Below are 18,300 nucleotides of genomic sequence, written 5' to 3' on the forward strand. Positions count from 1 at the left end.
ACAACTAGGTCTAACTCAGAGCAGAGTTGCTGAAATGAATGGACAGAAGTTAGACACGTCCATGAAAGGCAAGACAATTCACCCTCCTGCTTCTTCATGCAGCGTGTGGTTAACCTGTGGAACTCACTGCCACAGGAAGCAGTGATGACTGCCAGTTTGAACATATTTAACAGAGGGCTACACAAATTCGTGGAGGCGGATATCATTGCCTACCAGACATGTTGGCTATATTCTACCCCCCGAGTCAGATACCCATGGGCTGAGTCCATCTAAGGCAGCCTCTGTCATTGAATTCTACTCAGTATTGATCCAGAGCAGATTCCAACATATAGTTAGCAGAGTAAAAACTTAAACATGTTGCAGGATTCCCAAAAAATAGACCAGAGGCAATTAATATTTCATCCAACAGAGCTTTACTGCTACTGAAGGCAAATGAGCATAACGGTCACAAATCCAATACATTCAGGATTGGTGCAGTCCAGGGCCAGATTTAGGTTTGAGGAGGCCCTAAGCTACTGAAGATCCTGTCCAACTGTCCTTTGTCAACAAGAAATTGTCGCTGTTTTTTTGTGTTGAATATGTGCTATATGGTAATTTATGGACCTAATAGGTATCTAAAGCCATTTGCACATAACAAAATATGTATTTTATCAAAGTAATTGTTGAACTGAAATACAATTAAGAAGAAGTATATTAATAGTGAAATTAGGGGGGGCAAGAGAGTGGGGCCCTAAGCTATAGCTTGTTTAGCTTATACATAAATCTGGCACTGGCACAGTCCTTAAGAAATCCAGTGGCAGCAGACTTAATTTAAACTTACAATAACTTATAGGTCTAAAACCTTAACTCTAAGCATATGATGTACAGAACACCACACCAGAAGGAAAGAGAGACAGAAAGAGAAAGTGAAGCCCGGGCTCCTTCTGGCCTCTTATTATAGTCAGCATGACCTTGACAGAAAGAGATAACACAGGCATCCCCAACCTTCGGCTCTCCAGATGTTTTGGACTACAGTTCCCATCATCCCTGACCACTGGTCCTGTTAGCTAGGGATCATGGGAGTTGTAGGCCAAAACATCTGGAGGGCCAAAGGTTGGGGATGCCTGAGATAACAGAACCAGTTGAAGCCAGCTGTACTCAGCTTCTCTGAAGGAACAACCCAAACATCATGAACTTTCTGCTTGTTCCTTTCACACAGAGTAGCTTCCGGAACCCTCTTGAATGAAGTAGAATAAGAAAGAGCTCTCCACATCAGATCAAAACGCTCTGTAGTAAGAAATGCAAACTGACAGCTTCCTGTGTCCCCTTTGTGCAGGGCCTGCAGGAATACGAGGAGTGGAAATGGTCCAAGAACCCCACCATGGTTGAAGTCCTGGAAGAGTTCCCGTCCGTGCAGATGCCGTCCACCTTCTTGCTGACCCAGCTCCCGCTGCTCCAGCCTCGCTACTATTCCATTAGCTCCTCCCCTGACATGTATCCCGACGAGGTCCACCTCACAGTAGCCGTGGTCTCCTATCGCACCAGAGGTAAATTGGGACCACAGCTCAGTGGTAGAGCATCACTTTTGTGTGTGGAAGTTGCCAGGTCCTCTAGTTTTAAGGCCTGGTCTGAAATACTGGGTGGCCACCACTAGTCAGCATAGACAATATTGAACTGGAAAGATAGGTCAGTCTAAGGCAGCTTCCTGTGTTTGACCTTGAGTTGGAATTTTTTTTTTAATTACAAAATTCGCATTTAACCCAGCTTTATGAGGAACGGTTGAAAGAGCTGGGTATGCGTAGCCTGGAAAAGAGGAGACTGAGAGGAGATATGGTTGTTGTTGTTTAGTCGTGTCCGACTCTTCGTGACCCCATGGACCAGAGCACGCCAGGCACTCCTGTCTTCCACTGCCTCCCACAAGTTGGTAGCTTTGAGAACCAAGCATCTCGTCCTCTGTCGTCCCCTTCTCCTTGTGCCCTCCATCTTTCCCAATATCAGGGTCTTTTCCAGGGAGTCTTCTCTTCTCATGAGTTGGCCAAAGTATTGGAGCCTCAGCTTCAGGATCTGTCCTTCCAGTGAGCACTCAGGGCTGATTTCCTTCAGAATAGACAGGTCTGATCTTCTTGCAGTCCATGGGACTCTCAAGAGTCTCCTCCAGCACCATGGAGATATGGTAGCCATCTTCAAATATCTCAAGGGCTGCCACATGGAAGAGGGAACAAGCTTGTTTTCTCCTGCTCTGGAGGGTAGGACCTGAACCAATGGCTTCAAGTTGCAAGAAATGGATTCTGACTAAGCATCAGGGAGAACTTTCGGACAGTAGGAGCTGTTCTGACAGTGGAACGGTCTCCCTCAGGAGGTGGTGGACTCTCCTTGCTTGGAGGTTTTTAAGCAGAGGCTGGATGGCTGTCTGTCATGGCTGCTTTAGCTGAGATTCCTGCCTTGCAGGGGGTTGGACTAGAGGATCCCTGATTCTCATTTCCTACTCTAGAATTCTATTATTTCCATAGCGTTAAGTTAAAGTCGCTTATATACTTCGTCCACTGTTGAGAAAGGTTTGCTGGCAAAATTGACAATGAAACTAAGAGGAAGAGACGACAATAAATTTAAGGAAGATTGGAAGGACTTTATTGCATATATACAGAAGCAATGTACACAGGTTCATACATTAGCAGGGTTCTAGGACTACTTGTAATTTTATTATGAATGGACAATAAGTAATTTGAATGGTTTTTAAATTTACAATGGACATGTGGTATGCTGTTAAATAATGGAACCAAGGAAGGGACTAGGGGGGAGTCTATTTCTTCTGTTTGGTTTTGAATTTGTATTGCTGTTGTTTTATTTTTGTTATTTTTGGAAAATTAATAAAATATTTTAAAAAGAGAGAAAAATGTTTGTGCCGGCAGAAATGTTGCCACACACACACAAAAAGCATAATCTGTTGTGCTATAAGGTTCCACTAGCGCAGCTGCTGTGTTGAAATTCCTCTGTCGTGCAACATTAAAATTCACGCATAGCAAAGAGCGTGTTGGATACAAGCCTTGTGTTCCCACTGCAGACCTGAGCCGTCTTCTTCCTTCTGTTTCTGCCTAGATGGGGAAGGGCCAATCCACCACGGGGTCTGTTCCTCCTGGTTCAACCGGATACAGGCGGACGAAGTGGTGCCATGTTTTGTCAGAGGGTAAGATGGGGGGTGGCGCTGTGGGTTAAACCACAGAGCCTAGTACTTGCCGATCTCAAGGTTGGCGGTTCAAATCTCCGCGACGGGGTGAGCTCCCGTTGTTCGGTCCCTGCTCCTGCCAACCTAGCAGTTCAAAAGCACGTTGTGCAAGTAGATAAATAGGTACTGCTCTGGCGGGAAGGTAAACGGTGTTTACGTGCGCTGCTCTGGTCACCAGAAGCAGCTTAGTCATGCTGGCCACACGACCCAGAAGCTGTATACCTGCTCCCTCGGCCAATTAAGCGAGATGAGCGCTGCAACCCCAGAGTTGTCTGCAACTGGACCTAATGGTCAGGGGTCCTTTATCTTTACCTAAGATGGGGGGAAATTGAAAAAGTGTTGACAGCTGTGGAAAGATTGGACCAGATGCCCTCGGAGGTCCCTTCCAACTCTACAATTCTATGATAATAACACATGGGTCAGCCTGCTAATGTGTGATCACAAGAGAACTCTTCTTCCTCCCCCCCCCCCTTGCCCTTTATGCAGAGCTCCTGGGTTCCACATGCCACAAGACCCGCAGGTTCCTTGCATCCTGGTGGGCCCTGGGACGGGGATTGCTCCTTTCCGGAGCTTCTGGCAGCAACGGCTCTTTGACGTCAAACACAAAGGTAGGTCCAGTCATCTACATGAGTCAAGCAGGGCTGGGTGGAGGCTGGCGCATTAGGGCAAGTGGGGCACTACCCTGCCAACCTACGCCTGCCCTCACCTGTCTGCCTTCCTAATATTTATTATTTATACCCCACCCACGTGGCTGGGCTTCCCCAGCCACTCTGGGTGGCTTCCAACAAAATATTAAAGTACAGTAATGCATCAAATATTAAAAGCTTCCCTAAACAGGGCTGCCTTCAGATGTCTTCTAAAAGTCTGGTAGTTGTTGTTCTCTTTGACATCTGGTGGGAAGGCGTTCCACAGGGCAGGAGCCACTACCGAGAAGGCCCTCTGCCTGGTTCCCTGTAACTTGGCTTCTCGCAGTGAGGGAACCGCCAGAAGGCCCTCGGCGCTGGACCTCAATGTCCAGGCAGAACGATGGGGGTGGAGACGCTCCTACTTGCAACCAGCCCCAATAACATTGCCTGCTGTATTAAGACAGTGGCCCATCTAGTCCAGATGCCAAGGACTGGACAGAGGAGGAATGGTGGAGACTGACCCTCCCCCCTTCTTCTACACTTCCCAGAGAAGAGGGAGACAATACAGTGGTACCTCGGTTTACGAACTTAATCCGTTCCAGAAGTCTGTTCTTAAACCAAAACCGTTCTTAAACCAAGGCGCGCTTTCCCTAATGAGGCCTCCTGCTGCCGGTGCCCTTCCACCATTCAGATTCCGTTCTTAGACTGAGGTAAGGTTCACAAACCAGAACACTACTTCCGGTTTTGCGGAGTCCGTAAACCGAATCGTTCGTAAACAGGACTGTTCTTAAACTGAAGTACTACTGTATAGGTTTACAACAGTGGTTTGCAGAAGGTCATAGTTCAGAGGCTGCAGAGGGGAGAAGCTGGGAAATATTGGGAGGGGAACAGGAAGAAGGAGGAGGAGGAGGAGGAGGAGGAGGAGGAGAAGGAGGAGGAGGAGGAGGGGAAAGACAGCTGACAGACTTGGTTTCTTTAGAAAGCATCCCAGACCCCCCTTCTCCCAGAACCCGGCAGGCATAGATAGTAGGAGAACAGAAAGCTCAGAGGCAGAAAGCACAGATCTGCCAACGTAGGGGTGACGTATAATAGGAGAGACGAAGGGGATGGGACTTTACTCAGAGCAACGCCATTATCTAAGATAATTCTCTCTGTGCAGTATTCACAGAGATGAATAAAAGACTTGGTAAGAACTCTTCTTGTTTATTTAATTCTTGGCTCCCCTCCGTGGGAGGAATCAGATTCCCTGAAGCCTGGCACCAGCATCCTGTTCTCACAGCGGCCAGCCTGTCAGAAATCCGCAAACAGAACCTGAGCATAAAAGCCTTCTCCCCTCCCACAGCTTCTAGCAACTGGTATTCAGAAGCATTGCTGCCTCCAAGCATGGGGGCAGAGCATAAAGTAGCCTTGTCCTCCATGAATTTCCCTAATCCTCTTTTACTGCCACCTAAGTTGGGGCCATCACTGCCTCCTGCGGGAGGAACTTCTATAGTTTAGCTATGAACTGCATGAGAAAGTACTGTGTCCCCAGTCCTTAACCTTCCGATATGCATTGGATGTCCACGATTTCTAGCGTTACGAGAGAGGATGTCCAGGGAGGGGTGGCATCTTCCTGCTGCTCAGTCTCCTCCGCTCTCAGCAGGGAAGAGGGCAAAACTAGAACTAGTTAGCTCTGGCTGTCGTTGACTGCGGCGCCACCTACTGGTGACCTCCCAGCCTTCTGCCCATCCTGCCCCAATGGACACCAGCTACCACTGCCACCTAGAACGCCAAGTTCCCTCTGGGCATGGTATGAAACCCGCTGTTTGTGTCTGATCACTTGTGTGGTTCTTCAGCCTGTGTTTTGAAATGGCGGGTTGTTTTTTGTTTTATATATGGATTAGTTGCCTCCTGCTGGCACGCCTAGGAGCTCAGTTAGTACAGCATGAGATTCTTAAGCTCAGGGTTGGGGGTTCGAGTCTCACCTTGGGCAAAAGATTCCTGCATTAGAGAGGGTTGGACGAGATGACCCTCGTGGTCTCTTCTAGCTCTATGATATGTTTTGCATTCTCCCCTCCCACCTCCTCAATCTGTCCCCGCAGGGCTGAAGCCATGCCCCATGATGCTGGTCTTTGGTTGTCGACAGTCCAAGATTGACCACATTTACAAAGAGGAGACCTTGCTGGCGAAAAGCAGTGGTGTCTTCAAGGAGCTGTTTACGGCCTACTCCCGTGAGCCAGACAAACCAAAGGTAACCTGTGATCAGCAGTGATTCCTGAGCTAGATGACCCCTTGGGTCCCCTTCTGCAATTGTATGGTTCTATGGATCAGACTGTTTTGCTCACCATGTTCATTCATAAGTCCGTCCCACCCTGTTTCTGCTTTAATCCGAGAGAGGCAGTGTGGTGTAGTGGTTAGAGTGTCAGACTAGGACCTGGGAGACCAGGGTTCAAATCCACACTGGGTCACACTGAGGCAGAGTCACTGACTCTCAGGCTGATCTACTTCACAAGGTTGTTGTCAGGATAAAATAGGTAGGGAAGGAGAACCACGTAACCACCTGTAAAGATGGGATATGTGAAGTCATAAAAAATAAGGGTTTGTTTCCCAAACCAATGAATATCTTCATTGCCCTCCTCTGAATCATGGGCTACCTGGGGTTGGTCACTGTCTCCCAGCCTAATCTACCTCAAAGGGCTGTTGTGTAGCAAGGGGAACAATGTCTGCTACCTTAAGCTCCTTCTGAAGACATTTTTGTTTAAGCAGCTTTACCTTGAGATATAACCCAATCATTTATGGAAGATCAGTTTTGTAGAGGATGAGAGGGTTTTTGTAGTTTTTAGAGTTGTGTGAATGGTTTTGGAGTTTTCTAAACCGATATAATGGTTTTTAGAACTTGCATTTTGGGGTTTTATTCTGTTTTTAACATATGTATCACTGTGGTGGCTTTGTGCTGCGAAGCAGTCCACAAATATGTTAAAGAGATAAATGTGGTATTATTATTTATATCGTTGTCTAAAAATATGCATGCAAAGATTCCTCTTTAAATAGGTACTTTATCTGAATGCATGCATTCCTTTAAAAAAAAAAAACCATAACAACACAGAGGTGTTTAAAATGCATTTGGTGCACATTTATTTTTTTTGAGCCAAAAGCTGCATTTTAAAATTCAGAGAAGCGTAAAATCTTGAAGAAAATTGCATTCTGATCCTTGCTGCACTATGGGAAGCGTGAATTAGGTTGGCTTACTTTAAAATGCAACCCAGATGAAACTCTTTTTCATCCCTACCTAAGTCCGAATCTTGTGAGGACTGTATAGGAGGATATTGAACCTACCGAATATGTGGCATAATTTGCATAATATGCAAAATCCGCAGGTTGCCCATACCCTTCCTCTTTGGGGTCAGCTCTGCAGTTCATTAGCCTGCCTGCAGGGGGCGCTGTGCTCCAAGGATGGGAGCCTTCTTCCACAACATGAAAGCAAAAACACACACACACACACACACACACACACACCCAATTGCTGTCCGCTTTCCCTTCCCATAGAAATACGTGCAGGACATCCTTCAGGAGCAGCTGGCGGGAACCGTCTACAAGGCGTTGAAGGAGCAGGGGGGGCACCTTTACGTGTGCGGCGATGTCACTATGGCTGGAGACGTCCTCAAGACCGTCCAGAGCATCGGGAGGCATCAGGGCAAGCTGACGGCAGAGGAAGCCAGCGCTTTCATTAGCAAGCTACGGGTGAGCAGCCATCCCCACCGCCCAGCATGCCATGGGGGCAGCCCATGGCGTCAGGCCCCCTGCCAACATCCAGAGTTGAAATCAGGCAAGTCCTGAACACAGGCCCCGCCTCCATCACTGCCCCTGGTGATTTTGCAAGGTCCCCGCGCGAGGAGCTTACAATTGAAAAACCAGCACAGGTCCCCTTGAATTTTAGCACATACCCCCAGGTAATCCCACTGCCCCCCCCCCAAGAGGCAGTAGCACCCACTTTGGGAACCATCCTCTTCTCCCTCATTGCCGTGACACCACCAAGCACTTGCCTCTGAGCCTTCTCCCCGGGGGGGGGGGGTCCCCAGTTGCTGTCTCCTCCCCCTCCTTTGCATCCAGACTGTCAAGGCCACGCATGAAGTGAAGGACATGAGGCAGGAGTTGGTAATGCAGGTGAGCTGTGCACAAGCAAGCTGCCAGCTAGCTCTGCCGAAGCTCTTTTTATTAGCACAATATGCAAAACCAGTCAGGTACATTTTGGACTGTGACCTTTACACATCTTCCAATCCTGAGATTGAGGGGTGGTAAAAAGTTATTTTGGCACCTGTTATTTTGGCACCGCTTCATTTTCTCCTTGCACAATGTATGACTAAGGAGACAAAGGTCACAGACAGAGCGTGGCAGACCACTAAGAGAGCAAAAGATTAGATAGAGGGCATGATGTTCAGACAGCTGTGGCTTTGTCTGCGGGTGGAAGTGTGCTCCACACCTGAAGGTCATTCCTTCACACACACCCTCTTTCCCCAGAACATCCCCTTCACTGGCCTTGCCTCAGGCTCTCTGAGAGTTGTATTTGCCTGGCCAGGATTTGTCCTCAAGCTCTGATAATGCTTCATTGTTCCCCAGGTGGAGATATAAAGAGAGGGGTGTTTGGACAGTAGCCTGCCGCACCGACCAAAGGGAAAAAATCAATTTTCCCGCTGACATGTAGGGTCCCCGGAAGCTTGAACAGAAGAGAATGCGGCCCTTGGGATGTTTTAAGTTCCCACACCCATTATAGTAGCCCTTTGCCGTCTTCTCTTGCAAGAAAGGAGACTCCGACTTTACAGTCATACCTTGGTTGCTGAACGCCTCGTAACTTGTGTGTTTCGGCTCCTGAATGATCGAAAACCGGAAGCGACGGTTCTGGTTTTCGAACAATTTTCGGAAGCTGAGCGTCCGGCGCGGCTTCCACAGCTTCCGATTGAGTGCAGGAAGCTCCTGCAGCTAATTGGAAGCCACGCCTTGGTTTTCGAACAGTTTTGGGACTCGAATGGACTCTCGGAACGCATTGTGTTCGAGAACCAAGGTACTACTGTACAAGAAAAGAGATTCGGGTTAAACATTAGGAAGAACTTCCGGGTGGTCAGGGGAACCGTTTGACAGTGCAATGGACAACCTTGGAGGATGGTAGGCTCCCCTCCCTTGGAGGTTTCTAAACAGAAAGTGGAGGGCCATCTTTCAGGAATTCCTTCATTGCAGTGGGGTTGGCCATCTTTCCGGGATTCCTTCATTGCAGTGGGGTTGGACTAGATGACCCATAGGGTCCCTTCCGACTCTACACTCCTGAAATTAACCGTGCATTGGTTTTTCTCCTCCTCCTTCCCACCCGGCCTGCCCCCCCCCCCGCAGGATGACAACCGCTACCACGAGGATATATTTGGAGTCACCTTGCGCACGTACGAAGTGACGAACCGCCTCCGGTCCGAGTCGATTGCGCACATCGAGGAGAGTAAGAAAGACACGGACGAGTGAGTCGGGCCCGCTGGCTTCCTTTCCTTTTCAAACCGGCGCTTTTGTTTCCCCAGAAACGTGTGGGCTGGGCGAGAGAATCCCTTTTGTCCTTCGGCTGACGCCATCGCTCGAGCTACGAGCCAAGAGTGGGTGGGGATCACCGGGGAGCAGGCATGTTGAGCCTCTAAGCTCCGCATGCAGAAGTTCCATCCCTGGGATTGCCGATTAAAACCGGGGGCGGGGAGCCTCAAACCCAGGGGCCAAATGCAGCCCTCCCGGCTGCTCTGCCCACCCCTCAGAGCTTCCCCCAAATAGGCCACACCCCTCAGGGGTCCTGGCCTTTTTTTGCCTGGCCTGAGCACACCTCTCGGACTCTGATAAATGCTTCTCGCTTGCCTGGAGAGAGGGGTGTGAGTAGAAACAAGCCTACTCAAGCCAGTGCAGTAGTCTCGTAATCTGGGGAACCAGGTTCGCTTCCCCGCTCCTCCACACGCAGCTGCTGGGTGACCTTGGGCTAGTCACACTTCTCTGAAGTCTCTCAGCCCCACTCACCCCACAGAGTGTTTGTTGTGGGGGAGGAAGGGAAAGGAGATTGTTAGCTGCTTTGAGACTCCTTTGGGTAGTGATAAAGCGGGGTATCAAATCCAAACTCTTCTTCTACTGCATGCAAGGTGAAATTTGCATTTGTTGCTCCGCCCACTGTCCCCTCTGGCCACACCCACCAGGAGGGTTTCAGCTGGAGGCAGCAGCGCTTCTGACAACCGGGAGCCTGTGTTCTTGCACTTGGGTTCCTGCTTTTCTGGTTTCCCTCTCTTCCGCAGGGAGAACAGGAGGCTGTGCTGGGTGGGCCATTGGCCTGATCCAGCACAGGCTCTTTTAGGTTCTCATGCCCAGAAAGGAATGCAGCCCTCGTGCTAGAAAGGTGCTTTCCTACCCCTGATCCAGAGAAAAACCCTGGGAAGCTACTGCCAAGTTGGAGTAAATAGCCCTGGCAGTGGTGGCTGGTGTCTATTGGGAATGGTGGGGCAGAACTTAGGGGAGCTAACAGCAGGTGGCGCCAGAGGTAAAGATAGGCAGAGTTCTAGTCACCATTTCCTACCTGCTAAGTTCTGTAAGGGTGGTACTGAGACTCCCATTTGCCCTAGTACGGCATCCCCAACCTGCGACCCTCCAGATGTTTTGGCCTACAACTCCCACGATCCCTAGCTAACAGGACCAGGAGTCAGGGATGATGGGAATTGTAGTCCAAAACATCTGGAGGGCCGAAGGTTGGGGGTGCCTGCCCTAGTAGGTCAGCCTCCACTCTGCCCCTCCCATTGCCTGCTACCCATCCCGTTCAACTGGAGATAGGAACAAAAGAAACTGCCTTGTGCTGAGTCCATCTGCTTCAATATTGTCTACACTGACTGGCAGAAGTTCTCCAGGGTTTAAGGCAGGGGACATTCCTAGCCTTATCTGGCAATCCTGCGGATTGAACCTGGGACCTTCAGCATTCAAGGCAGACACTCAGCCCTTGAGCTATGCTCTCTCTCCCCACATTAACTGATCCTCCAAGACACCCTCAACTATTTTCTAGTGCTCCAAGTAAGTGAGAAGGGAATGAGATCCACTGCTGTAATATTTTGTGCCTTCTGCTGAGCTGGTGGCACCAGCTGACCTAATCCCAACCCAACCCTGCCACCTACTGTCCAGAAATGGTATCAGCCATTCAAAGAGGCTTTTTTTTTGCCACATAGTAGCTTTCGCAACATACATTTAAAGCAGATTTATACCGCTTTAGCTGTTGCGGCTTCCCCTGAGGAATCCTGGGAGATGTAGTTTGTTAAGGGTGCTGGGGATTGTGGGCCTTCGACTGCAGAAGAAAGAGGCAGGCAAGAAAGGCTTATTCCATGAATTCAACTTAGGAGCTAAGCCAATGGTTTGGTTCACGCATTGTAGTAAGCCAAACTACGGCTTAGGTCACATCCCACACCATACATTTAAAGTGCATTTAAAGCACATCACGTCTCCCAAATACTCCTGAGAACTTACCCCTCACAGTGCTGCAGTTCCCAGTTCCTTAATAAACCACAGTTTGCACAGTACATTTTTGCTAGGGCAAGTGTTGCACTGCATTCTTTTCTTGTGCAATGGTAAAACCCAGCCATCCACTACAGCAAAAGCCCCTTGCTCTAGTAGACAAGTGGACTCTGGATATGGCCCCTGGTTTGGACAGATACAGTTCACGATAATTATACTGCTACTGGTGTGTGTAGGGGGGGGAGCGGCGTGTATTGTTTTATTCTTAAATGTGATGGTTGTTTTTTAACCCAGGTATGTAAGCAGCCTAGAGATGGTTTGTGTTAGGCAACTAATAAATAACAGCAGTTAATAATGATGTATTAATTTTATTTGCCGTGTTTGAAAAAAATCCCAGAACTGGAATATGTAATAGCCATTCAGTTCTAAAAGGAACAGAAAAGACACCCCAGGGGGGAATTGGCGAGGACATTTCTCTCATGTTTAAGGTGTGGGAATGTTCAGGGATGCAGGAGAGGATATATTGTTTAATGATACCTTGCGTTAGCAAGTTCTATATCTTAGCAGAGTAACATTCCTCTTTAAATGCACAGCGGTTTGCTTATTGCAGGCTCGTCTGAGCCTCTCAGTATAAGATTCCTGGTAAGTTCCCTTCTTGTCCCTCTTAAAAAGAATAGACACGACAGTCTTATTAAAGTCAACATAAAAGTAGTTTACTCACAATCATTCAGTTCACAGTTGGATCCCTGAAGGCAGACTTAGGTTACAAAACTATATACACATGTGGAACTATCCCATACGGGAGTTACTAGTTCCTAAGTGACTGCGAACAGGCAGTCACTTCCGCTAACACATGGAAAATCAAAATGGAGAAGAGATAAAGGAAGGAGATGTGCTCCCTTGCCCAGGTTAAGCCTCACACAGACACACAGGCCTCTAGTCACATGCAGAGGATGCTCAGGAGGAAACAGGAAGTTAGACTCCTGGCTGGTACAAAGCATAGCATGTCCATTCTAGGAATGTTGTACTTGACTGCTCTGTTTTTCACATCCCACATAAGGCAGCTGCTTTGTGGTACTGCTTGGGGCAGGTAGTCACACAATGCCAAAACGTGGGGTTATGCAGCAGGGTCTAGCTGTGATTTCTGCAATGCGGGGGAGTTGGACTAAATGATCTAGGTCCCTACCAGCTCTAGAATTCTATGATTACAGTGGTACCTCAGGTTACATACGCTTCAGGTTACAGACTCTGCTAACCCAGAAATAATGCTTCAGGTTAAGAACTTTGCTTCAGGATGAGAACAGAAATTGTGCTCCGGTGGCGCGGTGGCAGCAGGAGGCCCCATTAGCTAAAGTGGTGCTTCAGGTTAAGAACAGTTTCAGGTTAAGAACGGACCTCTGGAACGAATTAAGTACTTAACCTGAGGTACCACTGTATATATTATGTGACTGCATCCCTGTTTAGTAGCCAAAGGGAAGCGCTGCCCACTAGCCCAGCATCTGGGGTGAGCAAGTGCATACGATGTTTTCCGCCCAACTAACGAAAGGATGGCATTTAAGCCAGAGAATGTGTAACTTGTGAAGGGAGAATGAAATGCATGTAGATTCGAGTGGAGGGGACGATGCTTTTTTTACATGCCTTATCATGCATGTGTGATCTCAGCTCTAACCGATGCCTTTTTTGCAGGGTGTTTTCTTCCTAAACGTGACCGCGTCGCGTTGCCCGAGGCAGGAGGCCGAGCCAGGCAAACCGCGGCAGCTCCAGCTGCTCTGCTCCAGCCCTCGAAAAGGAGAAGGGTCTGGACCTTGTACTGACACGTCCGCATCCGCTCCTTTCCTCCAGGGACTTCCGCCAGGCCCACAACAAACGCTCGTCTGTGTCTCGTCCTATTGTTGTGTCCTGAAGGATGTGTTGTTGACGCTTGGATAGCGAGGGAGGAAGAGACGGAGGACAATGCTGGTGATATTTCTCTCCCCTCCACACCGCCACCCTCTTCTCGCGTCCTGTGGCAGTTTATTTTCCTTCCGTGTGACCTTCTCTGGAATCTCCCACCGTGGCGCGATGGCTTTGAACGCAACCTGCAAGCAGCTCCGGCAAAGACACACAACTTCCGCTCGTTCATGACAAGGCCGACTTCATGGCTGCATGAAAACCACCACCCTAGTGGTCGTCATCTGCATTTTGTGTGTGCGTGTGTGTGTGTATGCGTGTTCTGGGGTGGGTTTGGAGGGTCACGGTCAGTTGCTGTCGAGTTACACAGCAGAGGAACGCAGAATCGCCGCTCTTGTCTGTTTGCCAAAATCTCTGCCTAGCATGATTTGCTTCAAGCAGTGGGTCACTCTCTCCCCTCCTGCCACTGCCCCTTTCATTCCTGCAATCTGGCAGGGGGGAAGAGGGAAATTGTGGTGGGCAGCTCCTCCTGTGGCTTTGTTCTTCTGCAGCCTCTCAGTCCTTGCATTCAAGGTGGGACTGGCCTTCGTTGCAGATAATGGTCGCACCTTCGTACGGCATACTTGCGCAGTCTCTTAACGTGATGCACTGCCCCGGCCTCCCTGCTCCCTTCCCTGCACCTTCCGCAACATGTTTGAGCACTGATCCAATGGTCGCAAAGTCAGCAACACAGCAAGCTGGGTGGGCTGTAACCAACAGACTGCCAGGAAGCAACTGTGGGTCATCAGGCATTGTGGCTAAAACACTGCTTAGGGTATGAATACACTATTAGGAATCCAAGAGGGTTTCCCTTGTTAAATTCATGCGATGTGCTTTTTCCTTTACTCCTCAGACAGAGAGAGAGAGAAAAAAAAAAGAATGAGGATGGTACCAATGGATCACTTCTGTAGAACCATAGAACTGAGATGGGGAATCTGTGGTCCTCCAGGTGTTGATGGGCTATGACTCCCATCATCTTCTGCTGATTTCCCATTGAGGCTGGGGCTGATGGCAGTCAGGATGGGGGAGAAATATGATCCTGTTCACATCCAATGCTGAGCTTACCTAATTCACACTTTGCCAAATAGTATGCGGACTGAAACATCAGTCGTTCTTCGAAATGTGCACTTCTGCCAATTTTCAAATGCCGTTCTCCAGCTAAGTAACGTGGACGCATACACTGGAGTAAAGTGTGCATATAAACGCGTATATTAGCAAAAGTAACATACACAAAATGCATTGCATTAGGGGGAATTACTTTGCTTTAGAAAAATGTATGTTGGGAGAAAATGCAGACTTGTTAGGAAAAATTCTCATTAAAATTCTGGTGAATTTTCACAAGAACAACAAAATCATGAGCTGAGATGGTAACGTGGGGGATCTAATTTAAGATTGAAAAACATGAGAAACGGAGAAAAACAAAAAATGACATATTCGCCCAACATCATGTCCAAGACCATGAGTAGGGAAACTAAGGCCCGGGGGGCCGGATCCGGCCCAATCACCTTCTAAATACGGCCTGTGGAATCAGCATGTTTTTACATGAGTAGAATGTGTGCTTTTATTTATAATGCATCTCTGGGTTATTTGTGGGGCATAGAAATTCGTTCATTTTTTTCTTCAAAATATAGTCCAGCCCCCCACAAGGTCTGAGGGACAGTGGACCGGCCCCCTGCTGAAAAAGTGTGTTGCCCCCTGTCCAAGACCATCTGGTGGGCCACAGGTTGCCCATCTTTACAACAGACCAAAGCCAAAGAGGACACAGGAAGGAACAGGCAGACTATATTCATGAACTCTTTCTGATGGCTTCCAGAGTTACAGAATATGATTGACTATTCTGATAGATCACTGCTTTTCTAGTCTCAGAATAAACCCAGGGCATCCCCTTCCTCCCTAAGGAGATAGATGGATCTCCCAGCAGTAAAAAGCTGAATTACTTCCAGTAGGAAACAGCTGGATCCTAAACTGTTGCCTTCTCATTGAAGGGTTTTGCTGTCAGTGCCAAAAACTCTGTGCTTTCTCGCTTGGTGTTTCCTTTTGCTTTGTGTAAGAAGGACAACATGGGGAGCTGCCAAGGCAGGGGCCTGGCGTCTGTCGCAAGCTCTCAGCATTTGTGAGATGCTAGAAGCTGCCTTATTCTGATTCGGAGCAATGGTCCATCTAGCTCAGTATGGTCTACACTGGCCGGCAGATGCTCTCCAGAGTTTCAAGCAGGGTTTCCTTCTAGCCCTCCCTGGAGAGGCCTTTGGGGGATTAAACCTTAGACCTCTGCCACTGAGCTACAGCCCTTCCCCAAAGGTCGGCTGTGAATTCCTTTTGCCCACCTTAAGACTCCTTGAAGCTTACAGACATTTGACTATGAGCTTGGCAGAGCAAGGCAGCAGTTTCCTTGGAGGCCCAAGCATGTGCTTTTTGCATGGGACAATTGCTCTCGTTGGTAACAACATCTGAGCCATGACAAAACCCTGGTTGGGTTTAGGTCCCCTGGTTTGATTCACGCTACCGTCTTACGCACCAGAGATGTGGAGATATTTTCTAGTCCAAGGGCCGCATTCCTTGTTTGGCAACTTTCTGGGGGCCACATGGTGGGTGGAGCAGCATATGCAAATTTCCCCTTTGCGTAGTAAGCTACTTTCTGCTCATGCTCACACACCGTTCTGCGACCTCCGTGCGGAGAAACAAGAGGCAGCAACAGAGACTTCAAGGTTGCATTCAAGGCAGGGGGAAAGACCCATGGAGTGAGGGGCAATTCCTGGGGAGGGTCTCAAAGGCCAGAGAGAGACTTGGAGGGCTGCGTGTGGACCCTAGGCCAGAGGTTCCCCACCCCTGCTATGCACACCTGGAAGTAAGATGAACCATGGGAACTTCCTTCTGAGTAGACAAGGATTGCATTGATTTGTAAGTGTAGTGGCAAAACTGATACAACCAGGTGGCTGATATCCTTAGAACAGAGGTGGAAAACTGGGGGCCTTGCAGATGCCTCTGGACTCCAACTCCCATCAATCCCAACTACCATGGCCAATGGTCAAGGATGGTGGGAGTTGTAGTCCAGGAACACCCAGAGGGATCGCAGGTACCACCACCCCTGCTTTATTCTAACTCAGCATGGCGAGAATCCCCCACATTCTTGCTCAGTCCAAAATCCCATGCATCCCCATAGACACAAAGTCTTGTCATGCCATGCCTTCGCGATCAGATAACAAACACAGCCTCTTGCCTCGCAAAAGAATAGAACGGAACCACCACACTGTGATAGCGTCGCATTGTTTTCCCACATCAGGTGACCCAGACACACACTCAGCTGCTAAGAGGATCCCCACCCCACTCCACTTTTAAGATGGGTGAGTGCAACTGGAAGTCTGGAGCGCCAACCAGGTTATTGTTTGTGAGTCAACATGCAAAAGCACGTGAACATTCGTTTTACCTTGTTTGTATCCCGTGTGGCTCGTCGGTCTCTCGAGGGGTTGAAAAAGCAACCTGCCAAAAGTGGGAGGAATTGTAACAGGCCAGATCATAAGGAGGGGCAGCAATAAGCCCACAAATAGCTCAGTTTGCTCAACACCCATGCTCAGCAACATGCCATGGCAGGCGAAGCTCAAAGAGCCGGCGCCATCACCAGTCAAACACTAGAAGGCAATGCTAATTTGTGAAAGTTGAACAAGGTCCCCTGAAGAAGATAACTCAAACACATTGGAAACATTACCAGTGAACCTCTTGGATTTTGTCTGCTCCATTCTGCTCCCCTCGGAAAAGGAAAACATAAAAGCAACCAAGCACACTATGCTCTAGTCCTTTTCAGTGAAAGCCCTCTTGCCTTGCTCTGCTGCTTGTTTGTAGAAAAGGAAATGCAGTTTCATCTCACGGGAGAGGTTTTCCAGGCTCCTACTACACAAAAGGAGCGAGAGAACAGCCGTATTCAAGGGGGATCTTTGTTCTATGAGTTGATGCTTGTGTTTTGTCACGAGGTGCCATTCCTGAGCTGTGCGCAGCGCGCTATGTCAACACCTAGTGGTAGAAATCAAGCATTACAATGCAATGGCAGCACATTTCATTTTTTTCAATCCACATGTTCCAGTGCAGAGGGGTTGCAGATTGAAACAGAAATCTGTACCCTAACCCAGGCTATTGAATGAACTTTGTATATTGATTGGGAAAACTCTCCTCTGCTCCCTCCCATTGGCTTCAGCAGGTTAACTTAGACCTAAGTGTCCTCTGGATCAAGCAAGAACAAAAATGTATTTGACTGTGTAGGGCAATGATGTAATATGGGTGAGTACAATCCTGAATGTGTACAGGTCTCCCAAGCAGCTGTTAATGTGATCAGTTTCCTCTCCCTATTCTTCAGCTCAGCTCCCTTGTGTCACTGTGCCTTTTATTATTATTATTATTAATATTATTATTATTATCATCATCATCATCACTGCCATTAATAAACAACTGATGAACAAATTACAGTTGCATTCCTTGGTCTGGATGGGCAGCCTGGTTCATTTTGAACACCACACAAATGTATGATAATTTGGAGGGTGGGGGCGGGCAGGTAATATTTAATCATATCAGTGCTTTAAGCGGCCGGAAACATTTTACGTTCCTTTACCTCCGAGCTCTTGATGCTGCCAAGTCTCTGCCGTTTGTACAATATGCTCAGCACCTTTCTTCATGGACTGACTGCTGTTCTTGTTTGCGAGGTATCCACACTGTTCTAAAGCATGCACCTTCTTTCTGTATAGTTCGGATCTTCTGGTTTTATGGAATTAAAAAGAAAAATACTTATGCCTGTTTGCATTGCAATCAATTAAAAAAAAAAGAAGTGAATTGACTCCGTTGTCATCTTCTACTTTATCTTTTAGGGCCTGCCCAACCTGAGGATCATGGTTCATACTACAATCGGGCTAGGCATTCATTATTCCAGTCATTTATTATTTACTTATCCATTGCTTTAGGGGGCGAAGCCCACCTTACTTTCCACACAGTGCGTCTAGGCCCCCAATGTGGAGTGACTCTGGAGCAACGCTATGTCAGGGGCTCAGAGGTATTGTGGCGCAATTAAAATGGAAGGTC

At 48.3% G+C, this 18,300-nt stretch overlaps 1 protein-coding gene across 3 annotated transcripts in view; it reads left to right on the top strand.

Annotated features, from left to right (window-relative positions):
• The window catches only part of NOS1 (nitric oxide synthase 1), a 180,807-nt gene extending 162,753 nt beyond the window's left edge, over positions 1 to 18,054 (top strand). For 2 of the 3 annotated variants that reach the window (XM_083478441.1, XM_083478440.1), the window contains exons 23-29: positions 1,316 to 1,526; positions 3,076 to 3,163; positions 3,689 to 3,810; positions 5,910 to 6,058; positions 7,354 to 7,548; positions 9,190 to 9,308; positions 13,153 to 18,054. In XM_083478441.1, the coding sequence (XP_083334567.1) occupies positions 1,316 to 1,526; positions 3,076 to 3,163; positions 3,689 to 3,810; positions 5,910 to 6,058; positions 7,354 to 7,548; positions 9,190 to 9,308; positions 13,153 to 13,213 (945 nt within the window). In that variant the 3' untranslated portion in view covers positions 13,214 to 18,054. Of the gene's footprint in view, positions 1 to 1,315; positions 1,527 to 3,075; positions 3,164 to 3,688; positions 3,811 to 5,909; positions 6,059 to 7,353; positions 7,549 to 9,189; positions 9,309 to 12,996 lie in introns of all 3 variants that reach the window. The other variant, XM_083478442.1, reaches the window with a different exon arrangement.
• The last annotated feature ends 246 nt before the right edge of the window (positions 18,055 to 18,300 follow it).

This window comes from Podarcis liolepis (genome assembly GCF_965112155.1).
Source record: "Podarcis liolepis genome assembly, chromosome: 15".
Lineage (NCBI taxonomy): Eukaryota > Metazoa > Chordata > Lepidosauria > Squamata > Lacertidae > Podarcis > Podarcis liolepis.